The sequence below is a fragment of the Sorghum bicolor genome, chromosome 4 (genome assembly GCF_000003195.3).
Source record: "Sorghum bicolor cultivar BTx623 chromosome 4, Sorghum_bicolor_NCBIv3, whole genome shotgun sequence".
Taxonomy (NCBI): Eukaryota; Viridiplantae; Streptophyta; class Magnoliopsida; order Poales; family Poaceae; genus Sorghum; species Sorghum bicolor.
The window spans coordinates 5,105,111-5,125,192 of NC_012873.2; the positions used below are offsets into that span (position 1 = coordinate 5,105,111).

The window sequence follows — 20,082 nt, forward strand, 5'->3', positions numbered from 1 at the left end:
CCATGGGCGCCTTATATTGTTTTTTGTTTTATCGTTCGTTTAGTTTATTATCGATCTATTTCTTTTAGGTTTTCATTAAAGTCTTTCATTGACATGTCCAACTTTGATTGGAATGGATGTAAGAACATGTAGATCTAACACATACATGCAATGATTTGATTTTTTTTTTTTTAAAAAAAATCTCACAGCAACTGACGAGGTATGCTTCTAGTATTCCATCATCTAAAGAAACCAAATTACAAAAGTTCCAAAATCTGACCGGTAGAAATATTTTAACAATCATTTCGGAAGAGACAAAATAAGTGCTTTAATAATTGCGTGGCTTGCTCTGTTCAACCTCTCCCTACGCCAGTCCTTTCTGCTAAAGGCGGTGATGTGTGGAGCTCTCATTTTTTGAGAGAAAGGTGCTGGCCTTTCAATTCTTTTCAAGAACGTTTTCGAGCTTTTGGATACCGTGACACTTGGGACACCTATCTTTACATATAATGCACAATCAGAACGACTCATGCAAGTAGTAGTGTGTTTGTCATGTGCACTGTTGATGATGACAACATGAAAATCACATGCATGCATATGCAAATTAAAGGGTTCCCACTCCCATATCTTTTTGAATTTAGTGACATATATAAATAGACACATTTCTTGTGACAGTGAAGTAAACAAATATATATATATATATATATATATGAAGGGAGGAAAATTCCAAATCAAGAAGGGAGAAACATTTTGCGATGTTTTTTTTGTACTGATCTTTAACATAGTGTACATTCACTCATATATAGATAAAGTTAGAACAATAGTGATCATATTTCTCGTGTAAATTATTTAAAAAAAGAAATGCACGATATTTTCCTGCCTCGAAAAGAAAAAAAATGCATTGGTTTTTTAGGCTTTAAAAATTGCATTGTGAGGAAGGAGCTGAAAGGTGAAGACGAATCTTTTGCTTTGCCACCTTTCTCCGGGCGGGCACGACTGAATTGGCGACAGCCCTTGCATTGCATTTGGGTGGGCAATCGCAATCAGTCCTTGTTGGCTGTTGCTCATGCCCATGCATGTCCTTTCGTCCTGACCGGGCTAGCAGTAGCAGATGAGACGCAATGAATTGCACGCAGGGTTAGCTTCATCTTGGTCCCCTTTGATTACCTTACCTGATCACGTCTTTTCAATAAATCATTGTGGTCCAATTAATTAGAGTAGTACGTCTTTTCAGTAAATCATTGTCGTCTCCGTATACATTCGTTGATCACGTCTTTTCAGTAAATTATTATGGTCCAATTAATCTAATTAATGTTGCATGCAACGAAGGAGCAGCCAAGATGGCCCAAGTCCTGCATGGAGACATGTGCATACATCTAAGGAATGACCATAATTACAGCTGATCACCTCAAGATGATGGAGATAATTGGAAGAAAAACTTTTGCTTAAATGATTGAGATAAATGGACGGAGAGAGTACGTCGATCAGCGAATGTATACGGAGACGACACGAGTGCATCAGTAAAGAGATTTTTACACAGGTATCCTCACATGCATCCAAGAATAGTGCACGTGAGGGAAATGCTCCTTTAAAGGCAAAATCAGCATTATTCACTGGTCGGCACAAGTGCTATGTGTCACACACTAGATCATATCGGAGCGATCGCCATTATTTGCCATGCATGTTTGACTTCGGAAACATCATACTGTATCTGATTTTCAGGTTAGTCTCAGGTTGTTTCAGCGTGTGATTGACCTGAATCAGCTAGCGCGCGTGTCATTATTTCCTCGTGCTAGCATCAACCAAGTGGGTGGAGACAAATCAAAGGGACGACGACGACGACGACGTTAACTAGCCTGCGCTCTGTCAGTAATCCTTCCCATCGCATGCAAGATTTACCAACCATCCGGTAATCGGGATACGATCCAATCATAGAGAGTTGTTGAGCGATAGCATAGCAGCTGCGGCAGCTCGGATCACCCTGATGAGTGATGACCCAGCAGTGTCCCACTGGCACTGGCGGCATGCATGAGTGTGCCGGCCACCGGAGCTAGCCCGGCAGCAGAGAGGCCTACCGGCCCGCTGCGCTGCCGCGCTCCGGGATAAGCTCGAAGCCCCCAAAAAGGCGCAGCGAAGATGCCCAATCCAAAAGCAACAAGTCTGAAGGCGCGCGGCCGGAGACACGGCGAAAAGCACCTCTCATATCCGTCCGATGCGCCATTACCGTAAGCTTGCTTTGCTCGCCGACGAGGCGGCAGCCGCTGTAGCGTCACTGTGACCGGAATGACGCCGGCCGAAGCGATGGGACACTGGCGCACTGAACGACGATGATATGATGATCCTGCTCGCAGCAGTCGCATGCAGCGAGTAATTAGTCTAATCCGAGACGCCAGTGTTTACAGGAAATTTGCAGGAAATAGGGTGGTTTCTGTTTCTGATTACAGACAGTCGTCAGTGAACAAGAACAGAACCTTGAGATGCATCCATATCCATGCACCTGATCGGTGATGAGCTCGCCAATCACCTTGTTTTGCAGCACTACTTTAACAGTAAAGAAATAGTATTTTTTCTCTCGTACTAACTTAGGCCCTGTTTAGTTCCCACTAGAAAAATTTTCATCCATCCCATCGAATCTTTGGGCACATGCATGAAATATTAAATATAGATAAAAAATAAACTAATTACACAGTTTGGTTGAAAATCACGAGACGAATCTTTTAAGCCTAGTTAGTCTATGATTAGCCTTAAGTGCTACAGTAAGCCACATGTGCTAATGACAGATTAATTATGCTTAATAGATTTGTCTTGCAGTTTCCAAACGAGTTATGTAATTTGTTTTTTTATTAGTTTCTACAAACCCCTCCCGACATCCTTCCGACACATCCGATGTGACACCCAAAAATTTTTCATCCCCAATCTAAACAGAGCCTTAGCATTAGCAAAAGCCAAATTTCTACCGAACAGGGCGATTCGAGTGGCACTTACAGTTACAGGTGGAGAGCAATATCTGCATGGCTGTATCGACAGGTCTAGTCACTGGCCACGGAATACTTTGAAATTCAGTGCATCCAGGAAGGAATGAATTCAGCCGCCGGGCTTTATGCCTCTATAGGTCAACCTGTGGGCTGCCATCGATTCTTCTCAGCATGCAGGTTGCTCTGGAACTCAGCAACAGTGCACATCTGTGGAAGTGCTGTGCTCAGGCGATATGCATAGCAACTGATACTGAGGCCCAGATTGGAGATGAAAATTTTTTGAATGTCACATCGGATGTGTCGGAAGGACGTCGAAAGAGATTTTTAGAAACTAATAAAAAAACAAATTACATAGCTCATCAGAAAACTATAAGACAAATCTATTAAGCATAATTAATCTATCATTAGCACATGTAAGTTACTGTAGCACTTAAGGCTAATCATGAAGTAACTAGGCTTAAAAGATTCGTCTCACGTTTTTTAATCAAACTGTGTAATTAGTTTATTTTTTTATGTACATTTAATGTTCCATACATGTGTCCAAAGATTCGATGGGATGGACAAAAAAATTTTGGGTGGGGAACTAAACAGAAGAAAGACAAGAGGAATCATCTGAGATGTTCATATACTCCAGATCGATGTGCGTCTTTGTGTGCTTCTTGGCAACCTGTGAATAAACTAGTAGTAGTTCCAGGATCTGATGCCGCAGCAAGACAACAGTCAACCTCGACACTGTTTGTATAAGTTGTTTTTCACTTTTGTAGATACGTACTCACTCCATTACAAATTGTGAGATGTTTTAGCTTTTCTAGATACATAATATTTGATAGGTATACATTATTCTAGATACATGATAAAAATAATGTATTAAAAAAGTCACAATTTCTCAGAGAGAGAGAGAGACCAGCTTTTACTTTTTACTACATATTTAGATGTAGCGTAAGGTATGCACCTTAAAAAGCTAAAACGACTTACGATTTTATATGGAGGGAGTATTATGTTTGCAGAAGTATAATAAACTAATTACAAGGTTTAAAGTCCAAATAATGTTTTATTTTCAATAATTTCATAGTGTGTATTCCATACTTTTTATCAAATGTACGAGTTTTTTTCCCCAAATGTAATTTTGAAATAATTTTTGAGAAAAATATTGAATCTAGTTAGAGATTACAAGCATGATATTTTAATTGAATCTAGCTCATAGAGACTAGATGCATAATATTTTAATACTAAAATTTTTACTTGGTATAAATAAAGAATAAACTAATCTCAAGGATTATAAAAAGAAAATAAAGAGCAAATAAATAAAATTCGGAAAAAAAAAACAAACCTTGGGCTGCAAAATTTAAGCACTCCAGCACGGCCTTCCGTTCATTGGGCTCAATTCATCGCAGTGTCTTGGGCCTCCTACAGCTCCAAATGGGCCGTTGTCGCGAAGTGTGACGCGGAACCTTATTCGGACACATCGAGGCACGCCTCCGCGTCGTCAAGGCAAAGCACGCGCAAATCCACCCCCGGCGTCGTCGTCTCCAAGCAAGCGAAGAGCGCCCGCCCCTCGAGATCTCTCGGCCTCTCCCCCTCCCCGCGCCGCCGCTATGGACGCCGTTGACTCGGTGGTCGACCCGCTCCGGGAGTTCGCCAAGGACAGCATCCGCCTCGTCAAGCGCTGCCACAAGCCCGACCGCAAGGGTAACTGCTAAACCCCAGATCCCCCAGCCCCCGTCCTCGTATGTTGCTGGCTCCGAGATCGGACCGGATCTGACGGGCCGCGGCTTCGATTTCGATTCGGTTCGCGCAGAGTTCACCAAGGTCGCCGCGCGGACTGCGATCGGCTTCGTCGTCATGGGATTCGTCGGCTTCTTCGTCAAGCTCATCTTCATCCCCATCAACAACATCATCGTTGGCTCCGGCTGATCCACTTCCCTCTGGTATACTTTCTAGCCACGTCTATTCCCCTGGCCTGGCTTCCGCTGGATGTGTGCAATTCGGTAGATCTCTTGGATCCAGCCACATGCTTAGGACAATTCGTTACTGTTACATAATGTTGTGTGAATTGTTGTGCCGAGATTGGTTTGTGTAGGACACTGGGAATTTCGATTTGGTGATTGGAGATTAGCTGGGTGGGAATTGGTAGATGTTTAGCTGTTGTTGTTAACGGTATAGTGACTATTAGTAGTGCTTGTGATCAAATATCCTCAAGGATTGGATGATCAATTTTTTTAAGACTCTAGTAGCTTGGTTTGGAAGCCGATTATCATTTTGTACTGGGCGTTCCCTTAAAACTGTGACATTTTGAACTGATGCATCTACATGGTATCATTTAACTGTGGTAGATGCAGTGGTTTTTAAAACAAAAAAAAATTGAGAGAAGACAGTTGCTAATATGTTCGGACAGCATTTCTTTGCATGTAGAATCATTGCCTGTGGACATTTCTTATTCACTGTTGCTGTGTGATAAACTGATAATGCAATTGACATCTAGTCATGCAGTGTAGATCTGCTTGATTGGTGCTATGCTTAGCCTGTTTATGCTTTTTACATTCACTATGTTGTTGTTGTTGCTATCCATATTGAAAAACAAAAACACAGAGTAACCCATTTGTTGGCTGTATGAAATGCACAGTGACTTGCTAGTCTGGGTTTCTTTTAGATCATCCGGGTTTGATTAAGCAGAATATGAATTTCTGATGATAGAAATATACAATGAAAATATATAAAATGGTTTGTCTTTGGGCATTCAGATATTTTTCTGCAAATAGTTCTTGATCTGAATATGGAATGTGAAACTCAAGCCTTTAGCAACTGAGATCTGTAACCTTCTATTATAAGAATGTTTGGATGCTCTTATAGTCCTATATGTGGTTGGCACAATGGGCTTTGGATATTCAATATGGTACAGTGCTAGTTTTGCATAATGCCCCCTGAACGACTTTGCATTCTGTATTTCCTAAATGTGGAATTTTAAGGATTACTGATATGACCAGGTTTTGTGTTCAATCCACCGATGCTCTATGTTTCTCGAGTTTGATGGTTTCTTCTATTTCCTCCTCCCAACAAATGTGATAAAACGATGCTGGTTACGTATTTACAATGTAATCACAAACTTGGTTATAACTATTCTGCCATAAAAAATGGATGTGGTTGTTCTGTGACCTGATTGGCGCCATTATCTGCTGAAACTCGCAGCCCCAAATTTCTCTTCCATGGCCGAGCTTTAGATGAACATCTCCTGTCCCTTTTGAAACAGCCTGATCATTTCTAACGTTCTTTTATTGGCTCGGATGCAGGCTAGAGGCTGCAGGTGTGGACAATGGCGTCACTACCTTGGAGGCAGCACCATTTTCAGCCCTGATATCAGTAAAGATCCGTTTAGGACTTGTGTTGTTAAGGACAACCTCCTTACCTTTTTCTCTTGAGGACTTGTGGTACACCTGGAACTCTTTTGTACCTGATGCCGAATGGGTTTCCGTGAATTAGCGGGTAACAAAATTGAATGGTTACCATGTCTTCTCGATTGTTTTATGGTGCGGTATCCTTCATAATTTGCTTTTCGCGACGTTGTTAGTACAACTCCCGTATCGTTCATAATCTGAATATGTAATTTTCGTATAAAAGGTGCCGAAGCTACGAGACTGCGTACCACTAACTTGAGGCTTCCGATTTTGGATGAATTCACTTCGATCGTCCAATTATTTACCTTCCTGTTCCTGCTGAATCCTATAAGGATTGACGCCCAATTGCTTTCCTTTCCGTTCCTGCTGGATCCAATGAGGATCGACGCTGAATCCAATCCAATGAGGATTGACGCTCAGGGCGCCATCAACATTATAAGATACTCCCTCCATCCTAAGAATTTTGGAAAGTCAAAACATTTAAAGTTTGACCAACATTATAGAAAAAATAGAAAGGTTTCATGACATCAAATAGATATTTATCATAAAAATATAATTAATGAAGAATCTAATAATACTTAAATGATATCATAAATGTTATTATGCTATCATATAAATTTGGTCAAACTTTAAATGCTTTAACTTTCTATTATTCTTGGAATAATTTATAATTTGGAGTGGAGGGAGTACTTATTAGCTATATATAATAAGATGATAAAAGTATTTTGGCACATCACTCATAATATGAATAGTTTCATATGACAACCTCACATAATTTCAAAATATATAAGCATAAGACTAACTCTTGATTAAGAGATTTTTTTTTCTTTCTTCTATTAAATAAGAAATAATCAAAAGTTATCACTGAAGGTGTCCTCACAGAAATCCTAGACAGATTTCTTTTCCTACTTGGATTCATAAACAACGATGGATTTTGGAATGAATCAATAAACCGCAACTAACAACACGAAGAGAGCCACAATATATATATTAAAAAACAAGCACAAAGTTTTGGTCAACGAACATAGATTTCGGTCCTCCAACAAACCATGACGAGGTAGTCACCAAGCTTGACCGTTAAAAGTCTACCAAGAAAAGAAAACGAAAACAGAATCATCTAAGAGTTACACCCCACATGGGACATGGGAGGCAATCAACCGACCCTCGCAATGCTGGAGAGGAGCGACAGCAGCACGGAGCTAGTGCCTGCTTGATATGCTGAAGGAGGTGACCTTCAGGGGCGTAGCCACCACCAGTGGAGCCTCCGGGGAGTCGCTGACCGAATACCTGTCATGCATGAAGCGGCTGGCCACAATTGACTCGTCCTTGGGGATCACCTTGTAGCAATAGCAGCTCTTAAGCCCCTCCTGGTACTGGTAACACTCGTGGTGGCTGTTCTTGACCTGCAAGAAGTTCCAGACCACACTGTACTTTCCCACAGTGGCCACGAGATGCCGCTCCTGCTTCCCATTCTCTGTCACCTGCGGAATCATCAGATAATAGATGAGGGCTCAAATGTCAACGAATGCGCATGTCTGCTCATGCTAGTGAGTAATGGATTTTTATTAACCATTTGATTGTCAGAGACAGAGATCACTGCAGCCGATTCAAGATGTACTAGATACAGCTATATTGCATTAGCATAAATTTTTCTAGTTCATCTTAGAACCCTAAATATTAACATTCACAGCACATGTCACCATTCACACCATAAATTTTCTAATTTCAAAACAGCTCAAACAACATGCACCACTGAACTGCATCCAAATGGTACAAGGAAGTATAGAAGGTGGTTTCTTAACAATATGTGCATCACTACAGCTGATTCAAGATGTACTAGATACAGCTATTTTCATTAGCATAAACTTTCTAGTTTATCTTAGAACTATAAGTATTAAAGTTCACAGCATATTAATAGTTTCAAAACAGCTCAGACAACATGCACCACTGAACCGCATCCAAATGGTACAAGGAAGCATAGGTAATACACGCATCACATGCATGCGCTGGTTATCAGCATCAAATCCGGATCGTGGATCCTAGGTGCTCAGAAGTAAACTCAATCAAGAAACAAGGTTTTTAGAAACACCATCCATGAAAAGGTAGATAAACTAACTTGTAGTAGATACATCGCTCTACTAGTTTGATAATGGTGATCTAAATTATACTAAAATCAAAAGTGAACTGACACCTTGTTTAGATGGGAAAAAAATTTGGATTTCGCTACTGTAGCACATTCGTTTGTTTGTGGTAAACATTGTCCAATCATAGACTAACTAGGATCAAAAGATTCGTCTCGTGATTTACAGTCAAACTGTGTAATTAGTTTTTGTTTTCGTCTATATTTAATGCTTCATGCATGTGCCGCAAGATTCGATGTGACAGGGAATCTTGAAAACTTTTTGGATTTCGGGGTGAATGGTTTTTAACAGCATTATACAACATCACACTGTTTTTCTAGCATACTCAATTTTCATAACAAGTGAAAATTAGTAAGCGTCTGTAGAACTATAAAAGGTGACACCCCTTAGGAGCAACTGACATGGTCTAGAGGCATCCTAGAGTAATCAATGTTTAACATTACCAAACCAATGGCACACAACTGTAAAACTGCAGATGACATGTATTAAAAATCAAGGATGAAAAATGCCCAAACATAATAATCAAAACCCAGAATAACAGGATCTGCCACCAATATACAATCAAACCACTTCTACATGATCCATACTACATGATGAGGCGATAGACCATATAAATTGATAATTGCATATCACTAAATATAGCAGTTTAACCAATACTGTCAGTTTTGATCATGCAGAATGCCAAAATGCTACCGAAGAAGCGCATAATCTTCTGTATGGTGTGCAGTGGTAAATCTGAACAAACTTCCATAATAAAAAAAGTGGGAATATATACTCACCCAAGAGAATCTTCCCTCCCTGAACCTGTTGTTTGCTCCTGCTAGATGAGAGTCCAGTGGGTTGAGCTTCAGCAGCCTTGGAGCAGCAATTCGGTTCCCCATTCTCCCACTAAACCCGTTCTTCTCCTTTCCATCTTTGTCAATGAAGATGGTGCATATAAGAATCAGGTATGTATCTGTTGTCCCGAGTATCCACTTCCCATCATATGTCACATCAACATGGGTAATGGGTGAACCCAACCCAGGAAAGGCTGTCTTTGCCATCCTCATAGAGCTCTTAGAATACAAGCGGATCTTCCCATCTAATGATCCAACAACAATCGAACCGTCACCGGTTGAAGCAAAGCACTGGAAGTTTGTCCCCCTGGAAAACTGATGCCCCTGGGTCCATTGCAATACAGGCGATTCAGTTGCACTTGCCAAGTTCTGCACAATGCCCCTCCGGTCTCTCATATCCCACCGGCACAACCGGTTGTCATCCAGTCCCAAGAAGGTGGACTCGGATGGATCCAACTGAGCCCCTTTGCTATCATTCGTGATATCCCTCATGTTAATGTCCGCTCCATCCTTCTCGAATTTCCATTCTGAAACCACTTTCCCTGTCTCAATATCAAATTGATGCACCCCCTTGGCATGTGGCTTTCCATCAGTGGCTGGGCTCATCAGGAGCATGTTAGTCTCGGCCCGCATAAGAAGAGCCTTTTTCGGTGTCTGGAAGCTTGTGCTCCCTCCAGAAAACTTCACGGACATGCCCTTGCCGTGTATCCCATGCTCGAAATTCCTCACGACCTCAATCCCTTTGTCTCCAACGAGGAAACTGTTATCCAGTGCGCCAAGCGCAAGACTCTTGATTCCACTGCCTTCCTCAACGGGCTCCTCAAACTCCTGCAGATCCTCCAACACAGACTTCAGTACTGGTGTCCGCGGGGGCATCTGGCTGCGCTTGGGACCAGGAGAGAAGCCGTCGGTGGCATCCTCCCATATCGACTCGTCGCCGTCCTCCGGGCGCGCCCACGCCGCGAAGTCCTTCCCGAACACCTTGGCGCGGCCCTCGTCCGTAGCGGCAACGCCGTAGCTGTTCTCAAACATACAGCTGTTGTACTTGGCGCAGAAGTCGCCGAAGCCGTCAGCGTTGAGGAACTTGAGGGCCCATACGCCATCGGCGACGAAATCAACCCGGCGCTGCGGAGGGAAGGTCTTGAGCTGCAGCTCGGGCCCGACCCTGGCCCGGATCTTCGAGCCCACGACGAGGCACCACGGCCCGGCGGCGGGCGCGTCGTCGTCCTCGTCGTCGCCTGTGCGCACGAAGGAGGCGGCGGCGAGGCGGTCGGAGATGATCCACTTGGCGGAGGGGGAGGAGCCGCCGATGTGGAGGTACAGCTTGACGGCGTTGAGCGCGGCGGGGTTGGCGCTGGGTGTGGGCCCGGGGCTAGGGTTCGGGGAGATGGGCTCGTTGTACTTGAGGTGGAGCTGGCGAAGGTGGCGGTCGATGGCGTCGATAGAGCCCGGGGTGGCCGCCGCCCCTCCGCCGCTGGCCAACTTGGAGGAGGCGGAGGCCGGGGTAGGCGTTCCGTAGTCGGAGGAGTTGTCGGAGGCCCGGGACTCGGCGTCCTCCGAGTCGGAGTCGGATAGGTCGAGGTCCTCGCGGCTGTGCGAGCCTCCCATGGCGGCGGCGGCGGCTGATAGGGTTTCGGCGAGGAGTTGAGATTGGGGGAGCGGAGGAGGAGCGTGCGGGAATTTGAAATTTGGGAGAGGTGATGGGAGAGATGGGGCCCCTTGGCCGTTTTGCGCTGCGACTGCAACTGCGAGCCCGCAACCGTCCGCAAGTGGTGGGGGAGAGATCTGGGAAATGGTCCAAACGACAACGAATACTCCGCGAGTGTGGGAAGAGATCTGGGGGACGATAGGCCATTGAAGACCAAACGGCCGTTGCACTGCACTGATTCGAAATTTTCAAAATGAAGATCCGTAGCACTAGCACAGTCAGTGACTCTCACTCGCACCAAGTACCGTTCCAATGTTCCATGATCTGAACTCAGAGTCGACAGATTACTTAAAAAGAACAGCTATTGATTCGATCCTCTTGACAGCAAAAATGATCAGAGGCTGCATTCGATCTTGGGAATCAAATACAAACCAAAAGAACCACCAAATTCAGACAAACTTAGACTAAATGAGTGAAACTTAAGTTAAAATCAGCTTAGGCAGGTTTATTAAAACGGCCTAGTCTGATTTTTCTAGACTTCCTGTGTGGCCGTCGTGTACAAACTGTCCTATGCCGATTTTGTCTGTTCGAGTCTAATTCATTTCAAACTCCTCCACTGTCATGGATAAGACAACTTCCTCTACATATGTCCGAGCCAATTGAGGTTACCCATACACAATGATCAAAAGTCAATCTACTACTTTTCTCAAATTAACTCTTCCAACCTCTCAAGTTATCCAATATCCCTCTATATAGGATTTTATTGGTCTTTCACGTGGCCTTTCAATCTAAGAACAGCACTGTTGTACCTTGATGAGTCTTTCTGGACGGTGTTCGTGAGCTTTTCAAACGACTGATGGGATTTATTGGCCGGCCTTGTTGTTTGGACCCCTCTCTACTACGTGTTAGGTTATGTGTGGCCTCGGATATACTAGCTCTTGTTTGTTTGTGATCCTAATCAGCGTCAACATATCTAATACTTAAATGTTCTATGTCATTACTCAAACTTACTAGCTTCCAACTCTTTTTTCCATATTTGGCAATTGGTTGTGGCGGAAGGATATTTCTAGTAGTCATTTAGGATAGGGAGCTAGCTGACCGCGGAGAGAAGGAAGGAAGAGGAGCACTTGAGAAGAGGACGCATTTTTGTCGCACTGGCATAGGTAGTCTCATTTTAGTTGCTTACTAGTGTGGGTAGTCACATTTTAGTTGCTTATTCAAATTGATTTATTATATATATATATGTTAAGTAGTGCAATACACACCCGTTCTCGTGCACACAATACTCTTTCTCTCTCTCTCAAAGCATATATGACGCTATTGTCATTTTTTCGAAATTACTTTGGCCACTAATATCTATTACTGGAATTCCGTTCTTTGAAAGGGAGACGCATAAAGAAACCTCCCTTTGCACAAATTTTCACAAAAAGACGCAACAAAAGAGGGAATTTTTTATGAGCCATTATAAAAAATCATAGAGTTATTGAAAAAGTTCGGCAGACTTTAGTGCTACTAGTTTTTTTTGCCTTTCATGCCACTGCCGTCAAATTGGGCTTTCATGGTGTCAAACTGCAGGTGTGAAAGTCAAAAACATTCTTAGATCTTAATATACCATTAATTTATTTTAGCATTTTAACTATTATTTCATATGAATTTTTTTAAAAAAATTAGAAAGTTGTAGACCTCGTCAAAATACGGCTACAATACCTTTATTCTGAGTTGTGAGAACATATTCTATCCCTACCGTTATAATAGCCGTGGCAGATACGGCTACACTTTGCATACAACAAATTCACGGAAGCGTCCGTCCGTCAATACGTATTTGTAGCGAAGTTCCAAGCACGTCACGGGATCCCAGGTCCATTTCCGGCCACTTTTCTGATTTTCGCCGCTAACCACCGAGCGTTGCTGAGCTGACTGGGCTGGGCTGGGCTGAGTGGGCTCTTATCGAATTCCTGGCCCGTTTGAAGGGTTTGAACATTGCCGTGTTGCTTTCTGCGTGCGAATGTATATATCGAACTATATTTTAGTTTCGTTTTTCCTGTTGTTACGGCAATTATCCTGACACCATGTTTATTTTTTCAAACAAATAAGGGCGATGGCCTATAGAATTGTCGAATTTATCACGCTTTCCATATAAATGTTATCTCTCTTTTAGGATGATATATAAAATAATGAGAAATACAGGTCCTTTAAACATTTGTGTTATTTGATTCCGTTTTCATTTCCCTTACACATAGTAGAGCGTAACCAACCATCCCAACTATGTTTAAACTGTTATCTGATTTCATTCCACTCGTGGTACCACTCATTGACCTTAAATCTATGCATCAAATATCATCAAATATCGTGGAAAGTAGAATGTCGCTTGTCTTATAAACCGTGTTTTTTGCGACACTGTAGCACTTTCGTTTGTTTGTGGTAATTATTATCCAACCATGAACTAAATAGGTTCAAAAGATTTGTCTCGTAAATTCTGACCAAACTGTGTAATTAGTTTTTATTTTCGTTTATATTTAATACTCTATGCATGCGTCTAAAGATTCGATGTGACGGATAATCTTGAAAAATTTTGGGTTTTTGGTTGGAAGTAAACAAGATCTCGCAAATTATAGACAAATTGTGCAATTAGCTTTTATTTTTGTCTACATTTTAATGTTCCATACATGCGTACAAAGATTTAATGTGATGGGAAATCTTGAAAAAAATTTGGAAACTAAATAAGGCCTAAGACTATTGGATCAGAAACCTTCAGATAATGGTGTGGGGTTCAGAGATAAATGAAGCTGCAGTGAAGTGTGCAGCTGGGAGTTAATGCTTCAAAATCAGCGGTTCTGTATGAAGATAACCTCTTAAAAGATTCGATGATAGACCATTTAGAAGGAGCACACATGTATAAAACATTAAATATAAATGAAAATAAAAATTAATTACACAGTTTATCTATAAATTGTGAGATAAATTAATTGATTCTAGTTAGTCTATAATTGGATAATAATTGCCAAATAAAAATAAAAGTGCTATAATATCAAAACCAAAAATTTTCAGAACTAAACAAGGGAGTGAAAATGAAAGATAACTGAGCGTTAGCTCAGTAAATCCTGAAAGTTTCAAATAACCTCTTCCGTCAGAGATAGTCAGCAAAAAAAGGTTTACATGATGATGATTTTCAGTGCGCTAAAAAACGATCTTCGTGATATCTTAGAGTTAAGTGCCCGGATTATCACATATCAATTTGGGTCGAGAACATAAATGATGTACGGACAAAAAATGTGAAGACAGCAAAATGAAACAGTTAGTAGTTGGAAATAAATGGGTCAAGCATACTGTTCCCACTGAAAAGTGCCCGAGACCAAATTCGATCATCTGTTCTAATCATTTATCCGGTCTCGAGCTTTCTACGTCACTGCGATTCAATATCCTTGTACAGCAGAAGTATCACATCAAATTCAATTCAAATCACCTAAACCTAATCGGTACCCGGACTGGAAGTTGGAACACACCAATCCTATAATCACCTAAACCTAATCCCCTAAAAAAACATAATCACCTAATGCATCATGTAATGTAAGTAACATGTTGCAATATGAATAAGCTTTGGAACTCAAAATATAGTGTAAAATTAACATCGAGTAATTCTATGAGATGGTAAAGTTTCATGGGTTCATTTTCCCCCCTCCCTGGATTCCTCTTTACAAACTTTACAGCAGCAGAAAGTTTCATATCATACAAAAAGTGTACAACAGGTATGTCACAACTACAGGAGAGCAGGACAAAAGAGCATTTTTGTCGAGCACCGAACGATGGAGGTACCAAACCTGCATTCCCACGCGTGGGCAGGAGGATCGCGGGGCGTTGGCGTCAGCCTTGGCTCGTCGGGACGGGGACGGCGACGGCGACGGTGGCGCGGCAGACGGGGCAGGCGGGCGTCCTGGCGAGCCACCGGTCGACGCAGGCGGCGTGGAACGCGTGCGTGCATGCCGGCATCGCACGCCACCGCTCCCCTGCGCGCGCGGCCTCGAGGCACACGGCGCACGACGAGGCGGAGGAGTCGGCCTCGCCGCCGCCGCCGGGGAAGGCGAAGCTTGGGATGCGGTGGATGTCGGCGGGCGAGAGCCCCGCGTGGAGAGGCGGAGGCGGAGGGTCGAGCGACGGGACGCGGTAGCGGCTGCCGCGGTGGTGGCGGAAGGCGCGCGCGGCGAGGACGAGGACGAGGAGGAGCAAGGCGGAGGCCGCGGCGAAGAGGACGAAGACCGCGAGCGCCGCCGCCATCACGCCCGCCTGCACGGCGAGCGACAGGAGCCGGCGCGCGCCGGCGCACTGCCGGTGGTGGCGCGGGACGGCGGCGGCGGCGCGCCCGCTGTGCTTGGCTTCTCTTCCCGCCGGTCCCGGGGCTGGAGCGGGCGAGGCCATTTGGATTGCGATGAGGCGGCCGGCGTCCGTCCGTCCTTGGCGTGGCTCGGGCGCTCGGCGGTGCGCGGTGGAATGGAATATTCAGCGGGGATCGGTGGAATTGGAAGGGGGCTCTGGGCTCTCGCTCTCCCCAATATTGAGCTTTTTGGCCGCGTTCGGTACATTGGCGGGTTGCCGTGAGCTCGACGGTTACGTAAAGGGACGAATGAATATTTTAGTATATTATATTATTTAATTATAGAAGTCAAAGTAAGTCGCATTCGTTTTACTCCGGATTTGACACCGGAAAGAGGCTTCATGGCAAGGAGTCGAATGACCTGTGCTTGATGCTGATGCAAGCAACAATATGATTTAGCGAAACCAACTGAGATTTTGTTTAGGCCTTGTTTAGTTCACCCCGAAAACCAAAAAGTTTTCAAGATTCTCCATCACGTCGAATCTTTTAACACATGCATGAAACATTAAATATAAACGAAAATAAAAACTAATTGTACAGTTTACCTGTAAATCACAAGACGAATCTTTTGATCCTAGTTAGTCCATAATTAGACAATATTTGTCACAAACAAACGAAGGTGCTACATCTATATCTACAATATTGAGCTTTTGGCCGCGTTCGGTACGTTGGCGGGTTGCCGTGAGCTCGACGGTTATGTAAAGGAACGAATAATATATTATATTACTATTATATATATCTATATCCACGTCTATATTTATATCTATATCTATATCTATATCTAGATAAATACTAATAAAGATGCAAAATTTCAATCTGCCTTTTTTTTCTACCCGCTCCTCTCTCCAGTCCGCGTTCTGGCTTCCCCGTCTGCGCCCGTCTCCGCCTCGTATTCCATCGCCGCCTTTTTTCCTTCCTTCTTCCCTTGCGCGCCCGCCCAGGACTCTCGCGAGTCTGCCTACTTTTCTGTCCGCCACAGACGGCTCCGTATCCTCCAACCGCATGCGCGCACGAACGCTCCCACCCCCTCATCCCGCCGCGGTCTGCTCCCATTGGCGCGCCGCCGCCACAGCTGCCTCCCCGCGCGGCCGCGCCTTGCTGGACCTGTGCTTCCACTCGTGTCGTTGGATGCTCTTCCTCGAGGGCTTCGGCCGGTTCTCGGGCCACCGCACGCTCGGCGACCATGCCTGCTTCTTCGACCTCTCCGCCGCCAGGCCCATCGTCCGCGTCCCCCTCCCGAAGCTCAAGGACCACTGCGTCCTCGACTCCCCCGACGGCCTGCTCCTCCTGCAGCGTAACGGGAACAACGATGTCCGCCTGCTCCACCCGTTCACCCGCTAGGTCGCCGAGTTCGCAGACCTCAAGTGCCTCGCCCATCAGCTGTCAGGGCACTGTCAGTTGTACGAAATGGACCACGAGCTCATCGTCAACCCCCGGTACAATTTCAATAGCTGGCTGCAGAACACCGCGCTATGCTTGTATCAAGCCCGCAAGCTTTGTGTTGCTGGTGATGCTGAATGGACAGTCAGCAGCTGGAAGATGAACCAACTGAACAGGACACTGTCGTTCCAGGGGAAGGTCTATGTGGTGAATTGGGAAGATGGGCTAACACATGCCACTACATCGTCGGGAAGGGAGTCAACTGTGGTGTGCAGTGGCCACGATGTCATGGAGGTGGAGGTGACCTTGTGCTTCTTGTTCTTCATCATCTTTGAAGTTGGAGGCAAGGGATGGCAAGCGAATCTAGGGCGTTGCCGACGTGGGAGAAGGTCGCGTTGATACCCAAATTTGTATGGTTAATTTGGATCTATTACGATTCTTGATCTTGTGCCATTACGGTTCAACGGAAAGTTGGCATTACAAATGCCTCTATACCCAGTCAATGCAAATTTTTTACGCTTGAAATAATATGGGAAATCTAAATTAATCAACAGTCCATGAACTAAATCTTGACAATTTGTTATGGTTTGTTGTCTAATCCACTCTAAATAAATGTATTTCTAGAATCATGGGTGGATGACTGCCATGTAAAAAAATCAAGAGAAGTCTCTCGTTATAATCATCATCGCATAAACTAATTCTCGACACGTTGGCAAATAACTCCTTACAGACTAATTAAACATTTTATGGGTCCTATAAGGGTACTCACAATGCATACTCTATCATAGAGTTTAAAGTTATTAATTACCTCGAACAATGTGGACTTAGAGTCTAAATAAGACTTGGAGTCTTATTTTTTCTATCTCTTTCTTCAATAAATATACTGCCACATCAGCAAAATACCATAAATAATATGTAATTAATTGTCTTGGACTTTGTGATTGAGTCTTAGGGCGTGATTGGTTGCCCCGACCGGTCCATTCAAAGGGCCATCCCGCACGGTTCGGTGCAGTTGGCCCGTGTTTGGTTTCCCACCTGGTATTCTTTTCGTGTATGCCTTCGTTCCTCTCTCCCCCTCCATCCCGGCCGCCTCCGTCTTCTCGATTCGAGCTTCCCACTCCAGCCGGGACGCTTTGGTTCTTGGCGGGAACCCTAGGCGATCTTGGCGGGAGCTGGCGCGGTCCCTGGTATAAAAGCGCGCGCGCTGGCGCTTGTTAGGGTTACCCCCTCACTCTCGCCACTCCCGCCTCCATTTTCTCTGGTGAGTCGTCCCCTCTCCTCCTCTCGCGCCGCCGGATTCTTCCTTCCGGCATCCTCACCGACGGAGCGTTGAGCTCCCCTGGTGTGTGGAACGGTATACCTCACCGCCCCCGTCTCATGTTTCTTTGATTTGCATCGTGTGTTTGATTGAAATGATGAGATATATTACAGTTATATGTTGTACCGAGGTAGATCTGTGCGATTTCAAATGAGATCTACTTGTTTGTGGAGCAGATCTGCCGATTTTTATGCTTCATGTGGTTGTAGTTTGGCATTTTTGTTAGCTGAAGCAACTTGTTGCTGGTGATGCTTTTTTCGATCTGAATACTGAGCACAGTGCCTAAGGTCGATGATTAGTCTTGTAGCAATTGACGCTGGAGGAGCTCCATCTGGAGTGGCAACCGCGTCCATCGTTGTATTTCACTGAGTTCTTGTTGTTACTAGGTACTACGCATCAGTACTGGTTCATTAGGGATCTAATTGCGAAATGTGTATTTTGTTTTGTCTAGAGATGGATTTCCAAGCTAGGCGCCGAGCGGCTGCTGCTATGTTAGTAGCTGTGGCCACTTGGTTTTTCTTGTGGTTTAGGAGAAGAGCTCAGGATGCTAGATCTGTAACTTATGGTCCCATGGCAGACAGGGACCAACAAAGGATGAATAACCTAAACTACATTTACAACTCAGATGATGTGCACTGTGTGAACCTCCTTAGGATGAGAAAGGCACCCTTCTTCCATCTTTGTGACCTTTTTCGCAGTAGAGACCTCTTGTCTGATAGCATCCATGCTAGTGTGGAAGAGCAGGTTGCTATGTTCTTGCATGTTGTGGGTCACAACCAGAGATTTAGGGTGGTAGACCTTACATTCAGGAGGTCTGGTGAAACTATCAGTAGGTACTTTCAGAGAGTGCTTTATGCAGTAGGGGAGTTGAGGAGTGAAATGATTGTCCCTGCTTCCACCAATGTCCATTCAAAGATCCTTGGTAGCAGAAGGTGGTACCCTTATTTCAAGGTTGGTTTATATTATACTCCAATCTTGGTCATCAGTAAAACACTGATCCATTTCCTCAACCATTTGACAAACAACTTTGTCACATTTATATAGGACTGCATAGGAGCACTTGATGGAACTCATGTCTTAGCTAGGGTGCCAAAAAGGATGCAGCCTGCCTTTAGGGGGAGGAAGGGACTTACACAAAATGTCCTAGCAGCTGTCAGCTTTGATTTGAGGTTTACATATGTCCTAGCTGGGTGGGAAGGCTCTGCACATGATGCCCTCATACTAGCTGATGCTCTTGTAAGACCAGATGGTCTTAGGGTGCCTCCAGGTATATTTCAATGTAGTAGTACTCTTTAGTACCCAATTTGGTACAAGTAGTAACTGATCCTCAAATATGTGGCACATTTTTTAGGGAAATTCTTGCTTGTGGATGCTGGTTATGCAGTAAGACCTGGGTTTTTGCCCCCATTTCGAGGTACTAGGTATCATCTCAGGGAATATGGCAACAATAGACCTCAGAACCCAAGGGAGCTCTTTAATCTTAGGCATTCATCCCTAAGAGTCACCATTGAAAGAGCCTTTGCTGCTTTGAAGAATAGATTCAGAATATTGGACAACAAACCTTTTCACACTTACAGAACACAGGTTAAACTTGTTCTGGCTTGTTGTATCCTTCACAATTGGATTCTGGGATACGGTGATGATGAGCATGTGCCTGATGAAGCCACCTAAAATCCAAACCATAGAAATGTTGAGCACCACCCTGATGATGTGCCTGATAACCAGGCCTGGTCTCAGATGAGGGAAGCATGGGCTAATGCTATGTGGGCTAACAGAGGTTCTTCTAGGCAGTAGACTTTTCCTAATGAACCAGTGAGCTGTTGTGTGCTATTTAGTAACTGTGATGTGAACAATTTTTTATGAGACTTGTAGGCACTGTGCAATGATGTAATAATTGAACAAAATTAAAATGCTCGCTCTGTTTTTTGACTATTGTTACCAATTTTTTACTATGGTTCATGATCTTGTGGTTGGGTGAATGTATATGAACAGCAGGGATGGGTGATCACATTAACCTCATTGATGAAAGTGGCCTCCTTGATGGTGG

General features: G+C 44.1%; 4 protein-coding genes across 4 annotated transcripts; 2 read left to right on the forward strand and 2 right to left on the reverse strand.

The window, feature by feature from the left end:
* LOC8079395 (protein transport protein Sec61 subunit gamma) lies at positions 4,428 to 6,483 on the forward strand. Its single transcript, XM_002451605.2, has 3 exons — positions 4,428 to 4,640; positions 4,750 to 4,879; positions 6,239 to 6,483. The coding sequence occupies exons 1-2, from the start codon at positions 4,547 to 4,549 to the stop codon at positions 4,863 to 4,865; spliced, it is 210 nt and encodes a 69-aa protein (XP_002451650.1). The 5' UTR covers positions 4,428 to 4,546; the 3' UTR covers positions 4,866 to 4,879; positions 6,239 to 6,483.
* On the reverse strand, positions 7,303 to 11,096 carry LOC8077209 (protein CYPRO4). The gene is made up of 2 exons (XM_002453353.2): positions 9,264 to 11,096; positions 7,303 to 7,824 (listed from the first exon to the last, which is right to left on the reverse strand). The coding sequence occupies exons 1-2, from the start codon at positions 10,926 to 10,928 to the stop codon at positions 7,543 to 7,545; spliced, it is 1,947 nt and encodes a 648-aa protein (XP_002453398.1). The 5' UTR covers positions 10,929 to 11,096; the 3' UTR covers positions 7,303 to 7,542.
* Positions 14,256 to 15,763, reverse strand: LOC8079396 (RING-H2 finger protein ATL56). The gene has a single exon (XM_021459731.1). The coding sequence runs from the start codon at positions 15,379 to 15,381 to the stop codon at positions 14,830 to 14,832; it is 552 nt and encodes a 183-aa protein (XP_021315406.1). The 5' UTR covers positions 15,382 to 15,763; the 3' UTR covers positions 14,256 to 14,829.
* Positions 16,745 to 19,706, forward strand: LOC110434712 (protein ANTAGONIST OF LIKE HETEROCHROMATIN PROTEIN 1-like). The gene is made up of 4 exons (XM_021459418.1): positions 16,745 to 17,070; positions 18,566 to 18,986; positions 19,080 to 19,302; positions 19,387 to 19,706. Exons 1-4 carry the CDS (start codon positions 16,745 to 16,747, stop codon positions 19,704 to 19,706), a joined length of 1,290 nt encoding a protein of 429 aa, XP_021315093.1.

Bases quoted from the DNA above. Each gene is read 5' to 3' on its own strand.
- LOC110434712 (XM_021459418.1), top strand. From the start codon at position 16,745: ATGGACCACGAGCTCATCGTCAACCCCCGGTACAATTTCAATAGCTGG. The intron at 18,987-19,079 runs GTTGGTTTATAT...ACATTTATATAG, and splicing joins GGTGGTACCCTTATTTCAAG to GACTGCATAGGAGCACTTGA. The intron at 19,303-19,386 runs GTATATTTCAAT...CACATTTTTTAG, and splicing joins TGGTCTTAGGGTGCCTCCAG to GGAAATTCTTGCTTGTGGAT.
- LOC8079396 (XM_021459731.1), bottom strand. From the start codon at position 15,381: ATGGCCTCGCCCGCTCCAGCCCCGGGACCGGCGGGAAGAGAAGCCAAG.
- LOC8077209 (XM_002453353.2), bottom strand. From the start codon at position 10,928: ATGGGAGGCTCGCACAGCCGCGAGGACCTCGACCTATCCGACTCCGAC. The intron at 7,825-9,263 runs GTGAGTATATAT...ATGATTCCGCAG, and splicing joins GGGAGGGAAGATTCTCTTGG to GTGACAGAGAATGGGAAGCA.
- LOC8079395 (XM_002451605.2), top strand. From the start codon at position 4,547: ATGGACGCCGTTGACTCGGTGGTCGACCCGCTCCGGGAGTTCGCCAAG. The intron at 4,641-4,749 runs GTAACTGCTAAA...CGGTTCGCGCAG, and splicing joins CCACAAGCCCGACCGCAAGG to AGTTCACCAAGGTCGCCGCG.